Source organism: Onthophagus taurus, chromosome 8 (assembly GCF_036711975.1).
Source record: "Onthophagus taurus isolate NC chromosome 8, IU_Otau_3.0, whole genome shotgun sequence".
NCBI lineage: Eukaryota > Metazoa > Arthropoda > Insecta > Coleoptera > Scarabaeidae > Onthophagus > Onthophagus taurus.
Genome location: NC_091973.1, coordinates 11,205,388 through 11,222,049, shown reverse-complemented (window position 1 = coordinate 11,222,049; position 16,662 = coordinate 11,205,388). Strand labels below are relative to the sequence as shown.

The 16,662-nt window shown below is 37.4% G+C and overlaps 2 protein-coding genes across 2 annotated transcripts; both read right to left on the bottom strand.

Moving 5' to 3' along the window:
* Positions 1-2,321: 2,321 nt before the first annotated feature.
* On the bottom strand, positions 2,322-3,897 carry LOC139430980 (uncharacterized). Its single transcript, XM_071198531.1, has 3 exons — positions 3,772-3,897; positions 2,636-3,712; positions 2,322-2,581 (listed from the first exon to the last, which is right to left on the bottom strand). Exon 2 carries the CDS (start codon positions 3,710-3,712, stop codon positions 2,735-2,737), a length of 978 nt encoding a protein of 325 aa, XP_071054632.1. The 5' UTR covers positions 3,772-3,897; the 3' UTR covers positions 2,322-2,581; positions 2,636-2,734.
* Positions 3,898-9,501: 5,604 nt separating this feature from the next.
* LOC139430979 (uncharacterized) lies at positions 9,502-11,645 on the bottom strand. The gene is made up of 2 exons (XM_071198529.1): positions 10,870-11,645; positions 9,502-10,804 (listed from the first exon to the last, which is right to left on the bottom strand). Coding segments are annotated over exons 1-2 (900 nt in total). The 5' UTR covers positions 10,871-11,645; the 3' UTR covers positions 9,502-9,905.
* Positions 11,646-16,662: the final 5,017 nt, after the last annotated feature.

Genomic DNA, 16,662 nt, shown 5'->3' with positions numbered 1-16,662 from the left:
TATTTCACCAATATATAAAAAGTTTATATATTTACTTACGTAACCTAAATTTTGAATAATGTAATAATTATCCGTTGTATCCGTAGTTCCATCTCCGCTAAACGTAAGTATAGTTGGTTGTTTGAAATATCGTTGTAAGTTTTCACGTTTATTAAAATGAGCAGCAATGTTGTGTCCGTGTACGTGTTTACCAAACTTATCGATCGTCATACTAGACGAATGTTTTCCGAACTTGCTTAAACTCATCTGCTCTAGTTCACAAACGTCGGTGTTTTAAAACAAAAAATGTGAGAGACGTATATTTATGATAATATTTTAACGTATAATCTCGGCCTCTGTTAGCTCCGATATTATTGATGATATTTCATTGACATGTGCAGAATGACCTGCAGTTTGCGAGGCCATCAACAAACGCAGTCTGTCGACAAGTTCGTTGGGATCGTCCCAATACTCGTATTCGATAAGAGCCCCAGGAACGACTTGTTTTTGTAATGCACCACCGACTTTTTTCTTCGGATTCGGCCAGTATTTAGCCCAATGCACCTTGGGTTTGTTACCTTCAACGATAGGCTTGATAATATTCTGAAATTTCCCACTGTCGTCCTCAGTAGTCATACCTGCCTCTGGAATGTAATTAATGTACGGAGCATTTGAACGTAGTAAGATATCTTTGTAGTTGCGCATGTCCTGAATTGTAAATTTGCCCGGTTCGTTTTTAAATAGTAAATCATATAAACCAACGGTTCCCGTATATTTGAAGTTTCCAACGTGAATATCCTGATCCTCAAAGTGAACAGGACTGACTCCAATGTAGAAACCTTCGGGAGTTTCGCGAACACCGTATAAACGATCATAATCATCTTTTAAATCAGTTGTTAAACCAACAATATACGTTCTGGGCAAAGGATGAAACTGACTCAAAGCGGCTTGTACCTCTGGAGACTCCAATCTTTCTTCTATTTCATCTTTAAGTCGTTCTATTCGATTATGTGCGTCCGAAATAAGAGCTCCGGTATCCTCGCTAGAATCGAGGAGTTCTTCTTCTTCGCCCGGCGGAACTTCATATACTTCTTCTTCTGCATGAGCTAATGGACCAAGAGGAGAAGACGTGGGAGAAGATACCAACCTTTTTTCAGGAGTCGATGTAGCAAATTTTCGTCGTTGTTCTTTTAATGGAACTTTCGGTTTTCGAATAAAATATTCGGTCTCGGTTTTAGCTGGTACGTCAGAAATATCCGGCGAGTAGCGTTGTATCTTAGATATCAATTTTTCTTCTTTTGGAGATAAACTTCGTTTTGGAATGGATAGTAAAGGCGCAGTGTCAAGTTTTGCGACAATATCCTGTAAGGGCCTTGCGATGGGTGCATATGCGGTTTCCGACCGAATCCTTGACTCCTCTAAGTCTTCTTTTAAAGAACGAATTTTGTCTCTCACGACTTCTCGTGCCGCGATAAGTTCTGCAGCTATCGTCTTGTTCATTGTATGATGTATGTGAAGTTACTACGAACTGTACAGCTGAAGTCGTTAGTTTTAAACTTCAATGAATTTATCAAAACCCTTACGGTAACGTCCCTTAGATACACTACAATCTAAATCAATAACTAGGATGCCGTGTCTATTCTCCCAACAAGCATCGCTAATTTCCTTTAGCCGATGAAACTCCATATCGCTCATTATGTGATCTTCAAATACGTGTTTTAAATTTGTTAAGTCTTGTTTAAATAACACCAAAAAGTTACAATTATCGCGAACTAATTGTTTTGGAATTGCACTATAACTTTGACAAATTAGAAAACAATCAATGTTTTTATGTCGACCATACGAAAAAAATTCCTTAATGACATTTTGACCTGTACAGGAAACATCGTCAAATACGACTACCGAATATTCTTTCGCATCTTCCGGTCGAATGAACTCGTCTATATTAGAAAATTCATAGTAACCGCAATCTTTTATAGGTTCAATTAAACGTCTTAAAAAATCGTACTTATTTTGGTATAACGAATTAGAGCATAAGTACAAGTTTAGGAAGCGCAACCCATTACGTGCAACTAAAAGCGATAACATAGCATTTGTTTTTCCGACACCTGAGGGTCCTACAATTAAACCTCGCTTACATTTTCCACCAAATAAATTGCTGTGTCTTGTAAAGTGTTCTTCGACCGAACCATTACTAAAATTTACTATAGGCAGTGTTAGAAGTTGCGGTAAACATTTTAATTTCTCGTCGATCATGATTCTCGTACTAAATGAATTGGATAAGACTGAATGAAAATATAGCAAAAGAAACTATATATACATATATTTAAGAAGAAGAATAATAATAATAATAATAAAAATAAGTATAATACCTTAACCATTTAACCTAACATAACCTAACCTAACCTAACCTAAGGAAGAGGAGGAAAAATGGTTACCACTCCTCCTCCTCTTCCTGTTCATCCCGCACTTCATACGGGGGCGGAGGCGCTGCAGGTGTCGGTGTCGGAGGTTCTATCCCAGTCGAACAATGGTGTATGTGCATGTTTTGAACATGCACCTGCCCTCTCACCACTGCCGACTCTGAGACAATACTGTTTACCTAAGAAGATTATGAAATTAAAAACGTGCAAAAAAGATTATAGATATAGCCTACCAGCTGAAACAGGGTATCTACTTTGACCTCCAAAGACGCAACTCTTCGCTCCAACGTGAGCACCCTCCCGAAGTTGTTGCTACCGGACATCTTTTTTAGCTAGGAAGGGAAGTTATTAGTATGTAAAGAAGACAAAATGAATTCTGCTTTTTTCATTTCAACGGTTAATGTTGCAACGGTGATGTCGAGTGACGTTGTTAAAGAGTGGTTAGAACTCGACGCCAGCCCTTCCCTAAACTGTGCAAGTTCTCTCAAAGAGGTCTGCAATTGAAGTACCTTTGCATGAAGGTCTTTATAAAAATTTTGATACAAAATATTAATTTCGGTCAAAATCTCCTCTTTGGTTGTTTCTACTGCTGCACACATTGCATTTGAAAAAAGGCTGGCAGGTACATCGGAAATGACTGAAGTAGCGGGAATTGTGTCCACCCTTAAGATTTGTACTTTCGGGCTTAATGAGGGAACTTCTATGGTAGGAATGTTTATGTTAGTAGGGGGAGTGGGAATCGACGAAGCTTTAGAAGAAGAAGCCTTAGAAACAAAAGCTGCATTAATAGCTTTAAGGTATGTCCGGTTTTCGGTGCAGTGTTGGGATACCGCCATTAAAGAAAGAGAGTCGTTGGACTCATCGCCGCTAGCCACTTCCGAGTGTGTCACTTCAACCTTTGACAGAGTCGCAGGTTCAACTGACACACGCTTGTGTTTGGTACTTCGCGAACGAGCACGGGTCTCCCGTCGAAGCTCTCTATACTTATCTGGCGGTAACCACACACCTGCACCCTTCTTCCGGTGTTCACGGTTCCCCGACTTTCGACGAAGTGAAAGTGAAAGGTGTTTCACATTCTTATCGTCGACTTTCGAGGAACCTGCGATGTTTGGAAGCGCCGTAGCTTGCTGCACATTAGATTCAACGTTTGGATCCATCGGCTGCTCATTAGGCTGCACGTTTGGATCCAGAGCCTTCTCAACAGTCGACATGTTCAACAGGTTTATGTCAAAACTGTTTAACAGAAAGGATTCCTGGCTGGCGAAACCCGGAGCAGTTAAATCAATTTGACTAAAACCGTCTTGAGACATCTTGATAAGAAAAGAAAATTAATTAATTTTATTTTAATAAAAAAAACATGTATACTTACATCGCTTGATGAAAAATACAGTTGCACGTTAAAATCTAACTGCAGAGGGTGCTTGTCAACAAAGTGCTGAATGATAGGATATGAATGATAAAACGTTCGAAAAAATAAAGTTATGCTTACCAATAAAAGTTAACTTGAAAAAATAGAAGGAGCTATAGGAATGAAAAACACAAGATTAAAAACAATATATGTCAAGAAAGGAGACTATACTTACCAGAAAAAAGTTGCAAAGTTGCTGAAATTACGATGTTAAAAACTGATCGGTCTAATCGAACTGATCAGCAGTAAGCTCCTGTAGGAATTGGGAAAAAAATATCAATTTAACATAACAAACAAATAAACAAGTTGTACTCACAAAAACAAAGTAGAACGAGCTGTCATGATGAAATAAAGCAAGAATATATTATATAAACATGGAAGTAGAAAAGGTTACTTACCAAATAAAACACAGCAAAAAAAGAGAAAGCTGAATGAACAAGGATGTCTAGGAGTGGAAAAAAACAATTTTAAATATTATATAAACATGCAAAACAAATATAGTTTTACTCACCAAAAAAGAGAAAGTTGTAGAAAGAGCTGTAGTGATGGAGAGAAAATGAACGTTATATAAACATGATAATAAAGAAGGTTGTACTTACCAAAAAAACTGAAGAACACAAACACTTAAGTGACTTTCAAAGGCTGGGAGGTGCCTTCTTATAGTAGAGTAATGAAGGGGGGCGTGGGGTGGGGCGTGACAAGGGGGAGGAGTGGGGAATGGGCGGAGTTAGAGTGGGGGTACTTTTTTTCTGGCTCTACTTTCCTGGCAACCGGGGGGGGGGGGGGGGGGAATTTTAGATTTCCCCCACTCCCATCCCCACTCTTCCATCTCCACTTTGGGAGGAGCCTGAGGAGGAGCATGGGAGGAGCATAGGAGGAGCTTCAATAAACAATCCTTTTCCCTTTTTCTTTTCTTTTTTTTTTTTTTTTTTTTTTTTTTTTTTCTTCCTTTTTTCTTCCTTTTTTTCCCCTTTCTTTCTTCCTTTTTTTCTTCCAATTTAATACTTTTTCAATGTACAACCCAAGTCATACCAACCCAACCCAATGTATACATACCATGTATTCATTTAGATTAACTATTTTTTCTTTTAAATTAAAACAACTTTTTACACTTTTTACAATCTTTTATTATTATTATTAATTTACAATCTATAACTGACAATGTTTATATACTAAACCATACATAAAGAACAATCCTTTCTTGCCGATGGTGGACCATCAATATGCGTTTCCCAATGAGGCAAATTATAATGTTCAAAACAGGGCAGCTTGCTTTGTAATCGCTCATCGTTTCTATACTTCAACGGTAATTTAAACCAAACCGCCGCCAAATCTAATGGCTTTACTTTATTGATATAATAATCGATTGGTAAATAACATAATTCGTAGTTTTTAATATTCGCAAAAGATAAATCAGATTCGTATCTTTCCATAATATCCCACACTTTATTAATTATAAAAGTTGAAAGTCCCAATCTGGTAACTAACCGCCAAAGACGTTCCATCTTGAACTGCTCTACCGCTACTACCCGTCTGCCTTTCTCAATTCGTTTACATATAGTTATAGATGTCTGAATACGTATGAAAATAAATAAAAAACATTCGATAAGGAGCACATACTTGGTCTCTTTTTATGATAGGGACACATCGGCGCACCAACCTCCAATTTGCATTCATTTTCCGGCAATTCTTTTACCGGTATTGTTAAAATTCTTCTTAAAAATGTAGCTTTCTCACGTCCTTTTACGTACGCTACTTTTGTCGAACGACACAAATAATAAACGATCTCATCGAAACGAGACGCAGGAACAAACCCGTCGTTCCAATCAATACAATGATGATGACTCATTAACCAATTCGCCGTATTGCGAAATTTGGTAGATAGTGAAGAAAAGCTTCGACTAGGTTGAAACACGTAATGACTTATACAATGATTACTGTCGTAAGAAGCCAGTTCCTTTGGGATAAATTCTTCATCGTTTATCGTGAAACCTTGAATGTCCAAAATAATAAAATCCCTTTGAAAAACCATAATATCCATAATATACCACTATATGCAAACGTTTCCTTCGATGTTTAGAGATACACTAAATGACGTTGCTTCAACAGTACCACTATATTAATTGCTTAACCATTTTCGTAAGAGGCGAATACACAAATGCTCTGTCATGCAGAATTAATGCGTAAGCTGTCGTACCTTCCGGAATTGGATTTTTCGTTGAATACTCGATTTTTATTTCTACTCCGCTTTTATGTATTGCTTCCTGTTGATACGTGCAATCGATTCCAATTAACGGCGCGTAAGTTTTAAATTCTTCCGGTGAAAACAAAGGTTCGCTTTCTTGATAGTAGTATGCTTGCTGAAATCTTGAATACATATCATACAAAATCGCATAGTGATTGTTATCAAAATCCACATTCAAATTATCGTACGGAAAACGTTCTCCATTCAAGAAAACGGTTACGTTCGTTAAGTTTATATTATCAAATAATGCCATGTTTCCTTTAAATATACCCTTTCGATTTGTTTGAAATCCGATGATTATAAATCTAGGCGTTTCCAATTGTGGAGCAGTTTTGACGGCCCAAGATTGCTTCGTAGTTTGAGGTAATTGAGGGTACTCGTGTATTTCCCACGATCGAAAAGGAACGTGAATGTCTACGTTTCTTTCTGATAGTTTTGTTAATGCCAACTGTTCGCGTAATCCCACCGCCACGTGAGGAACTCTCCATATAATTTTATTAATGATCAATTTCAATTTTTCGTCGTTCGGAGCGGCTGCTGGTTGAAAGATGACGTCCGTATCATCGTGTCCGCGAATTAGCACAAGTTCCTGTCGAACGTTCATCATGATCTTTCTGAAATCTTCTGCGAATCCTAGCAACGTTTTTAGCGGAACGCTAAGACCGAAATTTCCATTTTTATCTAAAGCCTTTGAAACACCCGCTATATCATCTTTCCAAGGTTTTATGTGCCAACCGGCGTTCTCTAATTTCACCACCTCGTTCTGCGTAGATGAGAAATAACCCTTCATGCATGAGCTTATACCGACGTTCCGCACACCATCAACATGTACTCCGTTAATAAGATATCGAATATCGCTAAACATAAATGCAACGGGATTGTTAACCAATTGCCCCGTTGCGCTGGCATCTTTTGTTATACTTCCGTCCGCGGCTAACTTACGAACGCTACCCTCGACGTATAGATAACTCTCGCTCGGTAAAGTATAATTATCTATTTCCGGAATTGAAATTCTAATTTCGTCATTGTTATCGAACGTGGTCGATCCAAACGGTTGATGCGAATGGAATTCATAACTTACGATAGAGTGATCTGTTTTTATCTTATCCGTTACTTTTAAAATGTCCATTACTTTAACACTTCGTATCCTAACTGAACTAAATACCTTCGATTGACTGGTGATAATCGATGAATGGATCGTCTTCTACTGCCGCTACGTTGACTGATGACGCGCGCTTTATAGTTTTCTCCATTAAACAATTTTCTCGCTCTGTCTCTTCTTGACCACCGCATTCTTTTGTTTTGATATAACACTGTCATAACGTTAGTCAAATTTAAATAATTCAATTTATCGATCTCAGGTGAACTCTCACTGTTATTTCTTCTTCTCTGAAGTCTACCAAGTTTCCGTCCTGATCAAGTATACGTACTGTTAAGCTACTAATCACGTTCGTTAAAACCGGTAAATAAATAGGTAGTTGTGGTGATTCGATTATTTTAAAACCTGCCGGAACGTTTGGGAAAAAATGATATAAAACGTGCACGGGAACTCCGTTATTATACGATCCCGTCACTAAATTACAATAAATTTGTAAGGCGTTCGTTTTATTTATGTTTACTACGAAATCGGATTCCACTTCCGTATCTCTAGGTAATATTTGAGGCTTGAAGCCAAGTAACGGCCCTATAGAATTATCGCATGCAAAATTAATTCGACGGGTACTTTTTATTAAAGAATGTTGTGTGTTATTATTCCCCTTAATCCTTATTACGACACTTTTAGCGTGTCTTTTGTCTAGCTGTTCATTCACGAACTCGGTAATATCATCAATATCGTACGTTCCAACAGGTACTATTATATTGTTTTTAAAATGTCCTGTCTTATCTTCGTATTGGATTACGTTGTTGTTTTTATTAACGTTTGCTAAACTATTAAACGTTTCGAAATTCAAAAGAGCCAACTCGTAACTACCAAATTCGTTCAAATAGATCGGAGGATTAAAATTACAAGTCAATTCAGATGACTTTCCAGTCAACGTAAATGTATATGTCGTGTGTATTGCTTCTTTCTCCATTACTTCTGAACGTCTAAACGTCTCTAGACTCTAATAGGTTCTTTTATTACTTAGAAACTTCAGACACAACTGTCCGCAATTTTGATCTATTTCTCTTTGATATCGACAGTAATTATACTTTACTTGACCACCCCTACCGTCTGACAGCAAATATTGTTCAATTTCTAATGGCGGTCTTAAATCACCGTAACTGTCGAAATAGTATATGTCTTTGTCGTCTTTCTTATAGGCGACCCAATGAGTCCCTCGTCCTTTCAAGTTATCCAAGTTAACAATACCTCTTTCCTTCTTTTTAATCTTACTCGGGAGATTGTCTCTCATAAATATACCCCGAAAATGTGGAATTTTTAGTACTTTCGCAAACTTTTCCAACTCGACGTTAGTTAACGCACGACGAGGTATTCGAACTAGTTTTTTGAACTAGTGGTTATACCGCAACCTTTCTTATAGGGCTTATTGAAGTAACCTGTGCCGCCAACATTATTCCCCTTTCCTTCAATAAACAAACCGCAACCTTTCTTATATGGTTTTATATAAAATCCGCTACCTACGGCCTTTGCTTCCATAGCCTTGTTATGTCTTCGTTCTTCATCTAATTGCTCTCTAGCTGTTTTCGCGTTGTTTATAGTTCTTGCAATAGCGGCAGCACCACCGCCGATACTACCTAGGGCACCTAAAGCTGCGAACAGGGGAATTAAAGGTAAAAATCCTCCCGTTTTCGGAATTCGAATAACTCGACCTCTAGGTTCGGAAATTCTTTTTCTTATCTTTTTCAAAGCTCCGTATGCCGCTTTAACGTTTGTCAACAAATTCTTAGCACCTGATCTCGATATTGCGTTGCGAGCGAATCGAAGTGCATCTACAAAAGATATAGCTCCACCACGCTTTACACGCGTTCGGACTTTTTTTAAAGGTCGTCGACCCGTACGATTTCTTTTTCTACCTACGCCCATACCGACCGCTACTTTTGCTTTCATTAAGGCGGCAACTGCGGACGATGCCACTTTTTCTCCAAGAGTAGACTCTTTATTTCGTATTCGTTCTTTCGCTGCTTTATATAATGCTCTGTCTGCGTCGTGTCTAAATTTTAAATTTGAACTGACCGTATATGCTATATCGTGTTTCTTACACGCTTCGTCTAATGGATTCACGCCTCGATCTCCTCTCGATAATCTCTTTTCCAACTTGGTACCCGGTCCACAAAAATTATATCCTGGCAAATGAAGTTCTATCGGAAGTTTATCTATCAACTTGTTAAAAAATCCTCGACCAATTCGTTTGCCTGTCAAACGATAACTGTTACGATTAGGTTCTAACAAATTCATTTTATAATTTCACTCCTTCTTCCTTTTCTTCACAGTTAAAAACTAGAAATGAAGCTCTGCTGTTGTGCTTTAAGCTTTTATTCCTTTTAAATATTTTACAAAAACAGTTTTGCTCTTAATTTATACTTAAATCTATTAATATTATTATTATTCAGCTACACTTAAATCTACTAATATCCTAAAAATTAATTGTTACTCAGTTAAAAACATTTCGATTACTCTACAATGCTAAAACGTTCTTGATATATATTTAATCTATAATCTACATCTAAATATTTTTCTAATAACTTATTTACGTTTCTTATCCTAGTCTTAAATCTAATTCCGTCCAACATCTTTTCTTCCCAGTCACTTATCCTTGATTGTCTGTAAGCAAACGTCCAAGTGTGCATTCGGTACACTCTATTTTTCGATTCGCAAAACGTCACTTTTTTTTCCATTTTATTCACTTCACATCTTCATTAATGCGTGCAAATCTAAATCCAGTAATACCTTATCCATACCGTATACGAGCAGTTCTTTAGTTACGCACAAATGTTCACTTGGTGCACCGTTTGAAGCAACCAATATATTCGATTTTATATCACCTTGCATTGTTGATACCACATCGATCACGCTATCGTAATAATTTTTATATTCCATACACTTTAATACTTCTACCCTACTCGAAACTAAATCGCTAAGTTTCCACAATTCGTGTAACGAGTCGTAAGCCAGGTAAAATATTTCTGACCCCCTTTCCATTTTCAACACTTTTCGTACATTTTCTATCCATTGGCTGCTGCAGGTCACGCCGCTTACAACGAAATGTGGTGGTGCCGATAAATCACCAACAAAACTATTCATAATCAATTGTCTGCTATTAATCACATTTTTCCATTCGTCTTCGGTAAAAGTTATGCATTGTCCTTTTCCCATTAATCTTATAACCGGATCAAAATGTAGATTGGCAGACATGCCAACCGATATCCATTTCGTTCGACTTTTATTTAAATAATATGTACTCTCGGAGAATAATGGCGCTTGATTACCTTTTTGGAGATTATTTTTCACTGCCTCATTTAATACTACGTTACTTGTGAAAGGTAACTTTCCACAATTTTCTACATAATGTTGTTGATTGCTAGGAAATACGTACTCCGCTAAGTCGGAAGCCAACAAATTAATTCCATCGAATACCACATCCTTTTTTCTTTGATTATCACTTCCTACCGACACATTTGTTGCAGTTGTCTCATTACAATTACCCTCCATTTTGATGTTTCGGGCAGGTTTTTTATTTTCACCCTTTTCAAATGAATTTACAGCAGCTCTCTTAGTTGGACATTTGGGGTTCGGTCTGGTTGCCACTAAACATCAATATTATTGTTTACATTAGTACATTATCTACTTGTATTACATTTGAATTACTTACTCGTTACGTTAAAAATCCTCTGTACTAAATGCACCAAAAATCTACACGATATTTTTAATATGTACTAAATACACAAAAACCTTACTCTGAAGCACAACACTCTGCGGTACAACTTCGACCAACGTTTGTATTTATAGCAATACATAAGGTTGCTGGTGGGGGGAGTAATATTTCACATCATTACCGAATATATCTATTATACATGTTCTAACACGTCATTATATCGTGAGACGTCAGACAAAACGCATGACAAATTTATTAAGAAGCTCTTAAAAAATATCTCGCAGGTGGATCATGACTCATCTACTAACAAGTTAGTTGACCTCCTCCTCAAACCTGTCCTCCCAAAAAATTTGCCGATTCAAGAACCTCCTCGCATATTCTTAAATACCCGTACACCTTTACATAATAAAATAAAAAATATCTCGCAGGTAAGTTATGACTCACTTATTTGTATACCTACATATCTCAAAACCGTATACCTTTGTGTATAATAATAAATTAAGAGATATATCGAAAACATTAACAGTTCATTGAGAAGCGTCGAAGGATAAACATAGTAATTGTTTTCATCTAGGTAAACAGGTTACATATAAAGATAAATTTTTAATAACATAACCTAAATAAAGATACATTTTTAATAAAGATAAATTTTTAATAAAGATAAATTTTTAATAAAGATAAATTTTTAATAATTTCGTCAAAATAACATGACCTTCTCAAGTTAATTGACCTCCTCCTCTCTTCATCGAATCTCCTCCGACCCTCAAAAGAATCGCCGATTCAAGAACCTCCTCTCCTCATCGAACCTCCTCTGACCCCCAAAAAATTTGCCGATTCAAGAACCTCCTCCTAGAACGCAGGTTCGAGGAGGAGGTTCTTGAATCGGCGAATCTATACTACTACTGGCGTATAACGTCATAATATCACGTTTTGGGCACATTTTGTTTTTTATCTCCAACATGCTCCAAGATGGCATTTGGCGCCTGAATATCAAATATATGGTCAACAGAATTACCGGAACCAAAAGTGATAGAAAGTTCAAACATGGCTCAGAACGGCGTATAACGTCATAATATCACGTTTTGGGCACATTTTGTTTATTATCTCCAACATGCTCCAACATGTCATTTGGCGCCTGAATATCACAAATATGGTCAACAGAATTATGGGAACCGAAAGTGATAGAAAGTTCAAACATGGCTCAAAACGGCGTATAACGTCATAATATCACGTTTTGGGCACATTTTGTTTTTATCTCCAACATGCTCCAAGATGTCATTTGGCGCCTGAATATCAAATATATGGTCAACAGAATTACCGGAACCAAAAGTGATAGAAAGTTCAAACATGGCTCAGAACGGCGTATAACGTCATAATATCACGTTTTGGGCACATTTTGTTTTTTATCTCCAACATGCTCCAAGATGTCATTTGGCGCCTGAATATCAAATATATGGTCAACAGAATTACCGGAACCAAAAGTGATAGAAAGTTCAAACATGGCTCAAAACGGCGTAGAACGTCATAATATCACGTTTTGGGCACATTTTGTCTTTTATCTCCAACATGCTTCAAGATGTCATTTGGCGCCTGAATATCACAAATATGGTCAGCAGAATTATCGGAACCGAAAGTGATAGAAAGTTCAAACATGGCTCAGAACGTCGTATAACGTTATAATATCACGTTTTGGGCACATTTTGTTTTTTATCTCCAACATGCTCCAAGATGTCCTTTGACGCCTGAATATCACAAATATGGTCAACAAAATTATCGGAACCGAAAGTGATAGAAAGTTCAAACATGGCTCAGAACGGCGTATAACGTCATAATATCACGTTTTGGGCACATTTTGTTTTTTATCTCCAACATGCTCCAAGATGTCATTTGGCGCCTGAATATCACAAATATGGTCAACAGAATTATCGGAACCGAAAGTGATAGAAAGTTCAAACATGGCTCAAAACGGCGTATAACGTCATAATATCACGTTTTGGGCACATTTTGTTTTTTATCTCCAACATGCTCCAGGATGTCATTTGGCGCCTGAATATCAAATATATGGTCAACAGAATTACCGGAACCAAAAGTGATAGAAAGTTCAAACATGGCTCAGAACGGCGTATAACGTCATAATATCACGTTTTGGGCACATTTTGTTTTTTATCTCCAACATGCTCCAAGATGTCATTTGGCGCCTGAATATCACAAATATGGTCAACAGAATTATCGGAACCGAAAGTGATAGAAAGTTCAAACATGGCTCAGAACGTCGTATAACGTCATAATATCACGTTTTTGCACATTTTGTTTTTTATCTCCAACATGCTCCAAGATGTCATTTGACGCCTGAATATCAAATATATGGTCAACAGAATTACCGGAACCAAAAGTGATAGAAAGTTCAAACATGGCTCAGAACGGCGTATAACGTCATAATATCACGTTTTGGGCACATTTTGTTTTTTATCTCCAACATGCTCCAAGATGTCATTTGGCGCCTGAATATCACAAATATGGTCAACAGAATTATCGGAACCGAAAGTGATAGAAAGTTCAAACATGGCTCAAAACGGCGTATAACGTCATAATATCACGTTTTGGGCACATTTTGTTTTTTATCTCCAACATGCTCCAAGATGTCATTTGGCGCCTGAATATCACAAATATGGTCAACAGAATTATCGGAACCGAAAGTCATAGAAAGTTCAAACATGGCTCAGAACGTCGTATAACGTCATAATATCACGTTTTGGGCACATTTTGTTTTTTATCTCCAACATGCTCCAAGATGTCATTTGACGCCTGAATATCACAAATATGGTCAACAGAATTACCGGAACCAAAAGTGATAGAAAGTTCAAACATGGCTCAAAACGGCGTATAACGTCATAATATCACGTTTTGGGCACATTTTGTTTTTTATCTCCAACATGCTCCAACATGTCATTTGGCGCCTGAATATCACAAATATGGTCAACAGAATTATCGGAACCGAAAGTGATAGAGAGTTCAAACATGGCTCAGAACGACGTATAACGTCATAATATCACGTTTTGGGCACATTTTGTTTTTTATCTCCAACATGCTCCAACATGTCATTTGGCGCCTGAATATCACAAATATGGTCAACAGAATTATCGGAACCGAAAGTGATAGAAAGTTCAAACATGGCTCAAAACGGCGTATAACGTCATAATATCACGTTTTGGGCACATTTTGTTTTTTATCTCCAACATGCTCCAAGATGTCATTTGGCGCCTGAATATCACAAATATGGTCAACAGAATTACCGGAACCAAAAGTGATAGAAAGTTCAAACGTGGCTCAAAACGGCGTATAACGTCATAATATCACGTTTTGGGCACATTTTGTTTTTTATCTCCAACATGCTCCAAGATGTCATTTGGCGCCTGAATATCACAAATATGGTCAACAAAATTATCAGAACCGAAAGTGATAGAGAGTTCAAACGTGGCTCAAAACGGCGTATAACGTCATAATATCACGTTTTGGGCACATTTTGTTTTTTATCTCCAACATGCTCTAAGATGTCATTTGGCGCCTGAATATCAAATATATGGTCAACAGAATTACCGGAACCAAAAGTGATAGAAAGTTCAAACATGGCTCAGAACGGCGTATAACGTCATAATATCACGTTTTGGGCACATTTTGTTTTTTATCTCCAACATGCTCCAAGATGTCATTTGACGCCTGAATATCAAATATATGGTCAACAGAATTACCGGAACCAAAAGTGATAGAAAGTTCAAACATGGCTCAGAACGGCGTATAACGTCATAATATCACGTTTTGGGCACATTTTGTTTTTTATCTCCAACATGCTCCAAGATGTCATTTGGCGCCTGAATATCACAAATATGGTCAACAGAATTATCGGAACCGAAAGTGATAGAAAGTTCAAACATGGCTCAAAACGGCGTATAACGTCATAATATTACGTTTTGGGCACATTTTGTTTTTTATCTCCAACATGCTCCAAGATGTCATTTGGCGCCTGAATATCAAATATATGGTCAACAGAATTACCGGAACCAAAAGTGATAGAAAGTTCAAACATGGCTCAGAACGGCGTATAACGTCATAATATCACGTTTTGGACACATTTTGTTTTTTATCTCCAACATGCTCCAACATGTCATTTGGCGCCTGAATATCACAAATATGGTCAACAGAATTATCGGAACCGAAAGTGATAGAGAGTTCAAACATGGCTCAAAACGGCGTATAACGTCATAATATCACGTTTTGGGCACATTTTGTTTTTTATCTCCAACATGCTCCAAGATGTCATTTGGCGCCTGAATATCAAATATATGGTCAACAGAATTATCGGAACCGAAAGTGATAGAAAGTTCAGACATGGCTCAGAACGGCGTATAACGTCATAATATCACGTTTTGGGCACATTTTGTTTTTTATCTCCAACATGCTCCAACATGTCATTTGGCGCCTGAATATCACAAATATGGTCAACAGAATTATCGGAACCGAAAGTGATAGAGAGTTCAAACATGGCTCAAAACGGCGTATAACGTCATAATATCACGTTTTGGGCACATTTTGTTTTTTATCTCCAACATGCTCCAAGATGTCATTTGGCGCCTGAATATCAAATATATGGTCAACAGAATTATCGGAACCGAAAGTGATAGAAAGTTCAAACATGGCTCAGAACGGCGTATAACGTCATAATATCACGTTTTGGGCACATTTTGTTTTTTATCTCCAACATGCTCCAACATGTCATTTGGCGCCTGAATATCACAAATATGGTTAACAGAATTATCGGAACCGAAAGTGATATAAAGTTCAAACATGGCTCAAAACGGCGTATAACGTCATAATATCACGTTTTGGGCACATTTTGTTTTTTATCTCCAACATGCTCCAAGATGTCATTTGGCGCCTGAATATCAAATATATGGTCAACAGAATTACCGGAACCAAAAGTGATAGAAAGTTCAAACATGGCTCAGAACGGCGTATAACGTCATAATATCACGTTTTGGGCACATTTTGTTTTTTATCTCCAACATTCTCCAACATGTCATTTGGCGCCTGAATATCACAAATATGGTCAACAGAATTATCGGAACCGAAAGTGATAGAAAGTTCAAACATGGCTCAAAACGGCGTATAACGTCATAATATCACGTTTTGGGCACATTTTGTTTTTTATCTCCAACATGCTCCAAGATGTCATTTGGCGCCTGAATATCAAATATATGGTCAACAGAATTACCGGAACCAAAAGTGATAGAAAGTTCAAACATGGCTCAGAACGGCGTATAACGTCATAATATCACGTTTTGGGCACATTTTGTTTTTTATCTCCAACATGCTCCAACATGTCATTTGGCGCCTGAATATCACAAATATGGTCAACAGAATTATCGGAACCGAAAGTGATAGAGAGTTCAAACATGGCTCAGAACGGCGTATAACGTCATAATATCACGTTTTGGGCACATTTTGTTTTTTATCTCCAACATGCTCCAACATGTCATTTGGCGCCTGAATATCACAAATATGGTCAACAGAATTATCGGAACCGAAAGTGATAGAAAGTTCAAACATGGCTCAAAACGGCGTATAACGTCATAATATCACGTTTTGGGCACATTTTGTTTTTTATCTTCAACATGCTCCAAGATGTCATTTGGCGCCTGAATATCACAAATATGGTCAACAGAATTACCGGAACCAAAAGTGATAGAAAGTTCAAACGTGGCTCAAAACGGCGTATAACGTCATAATATCACG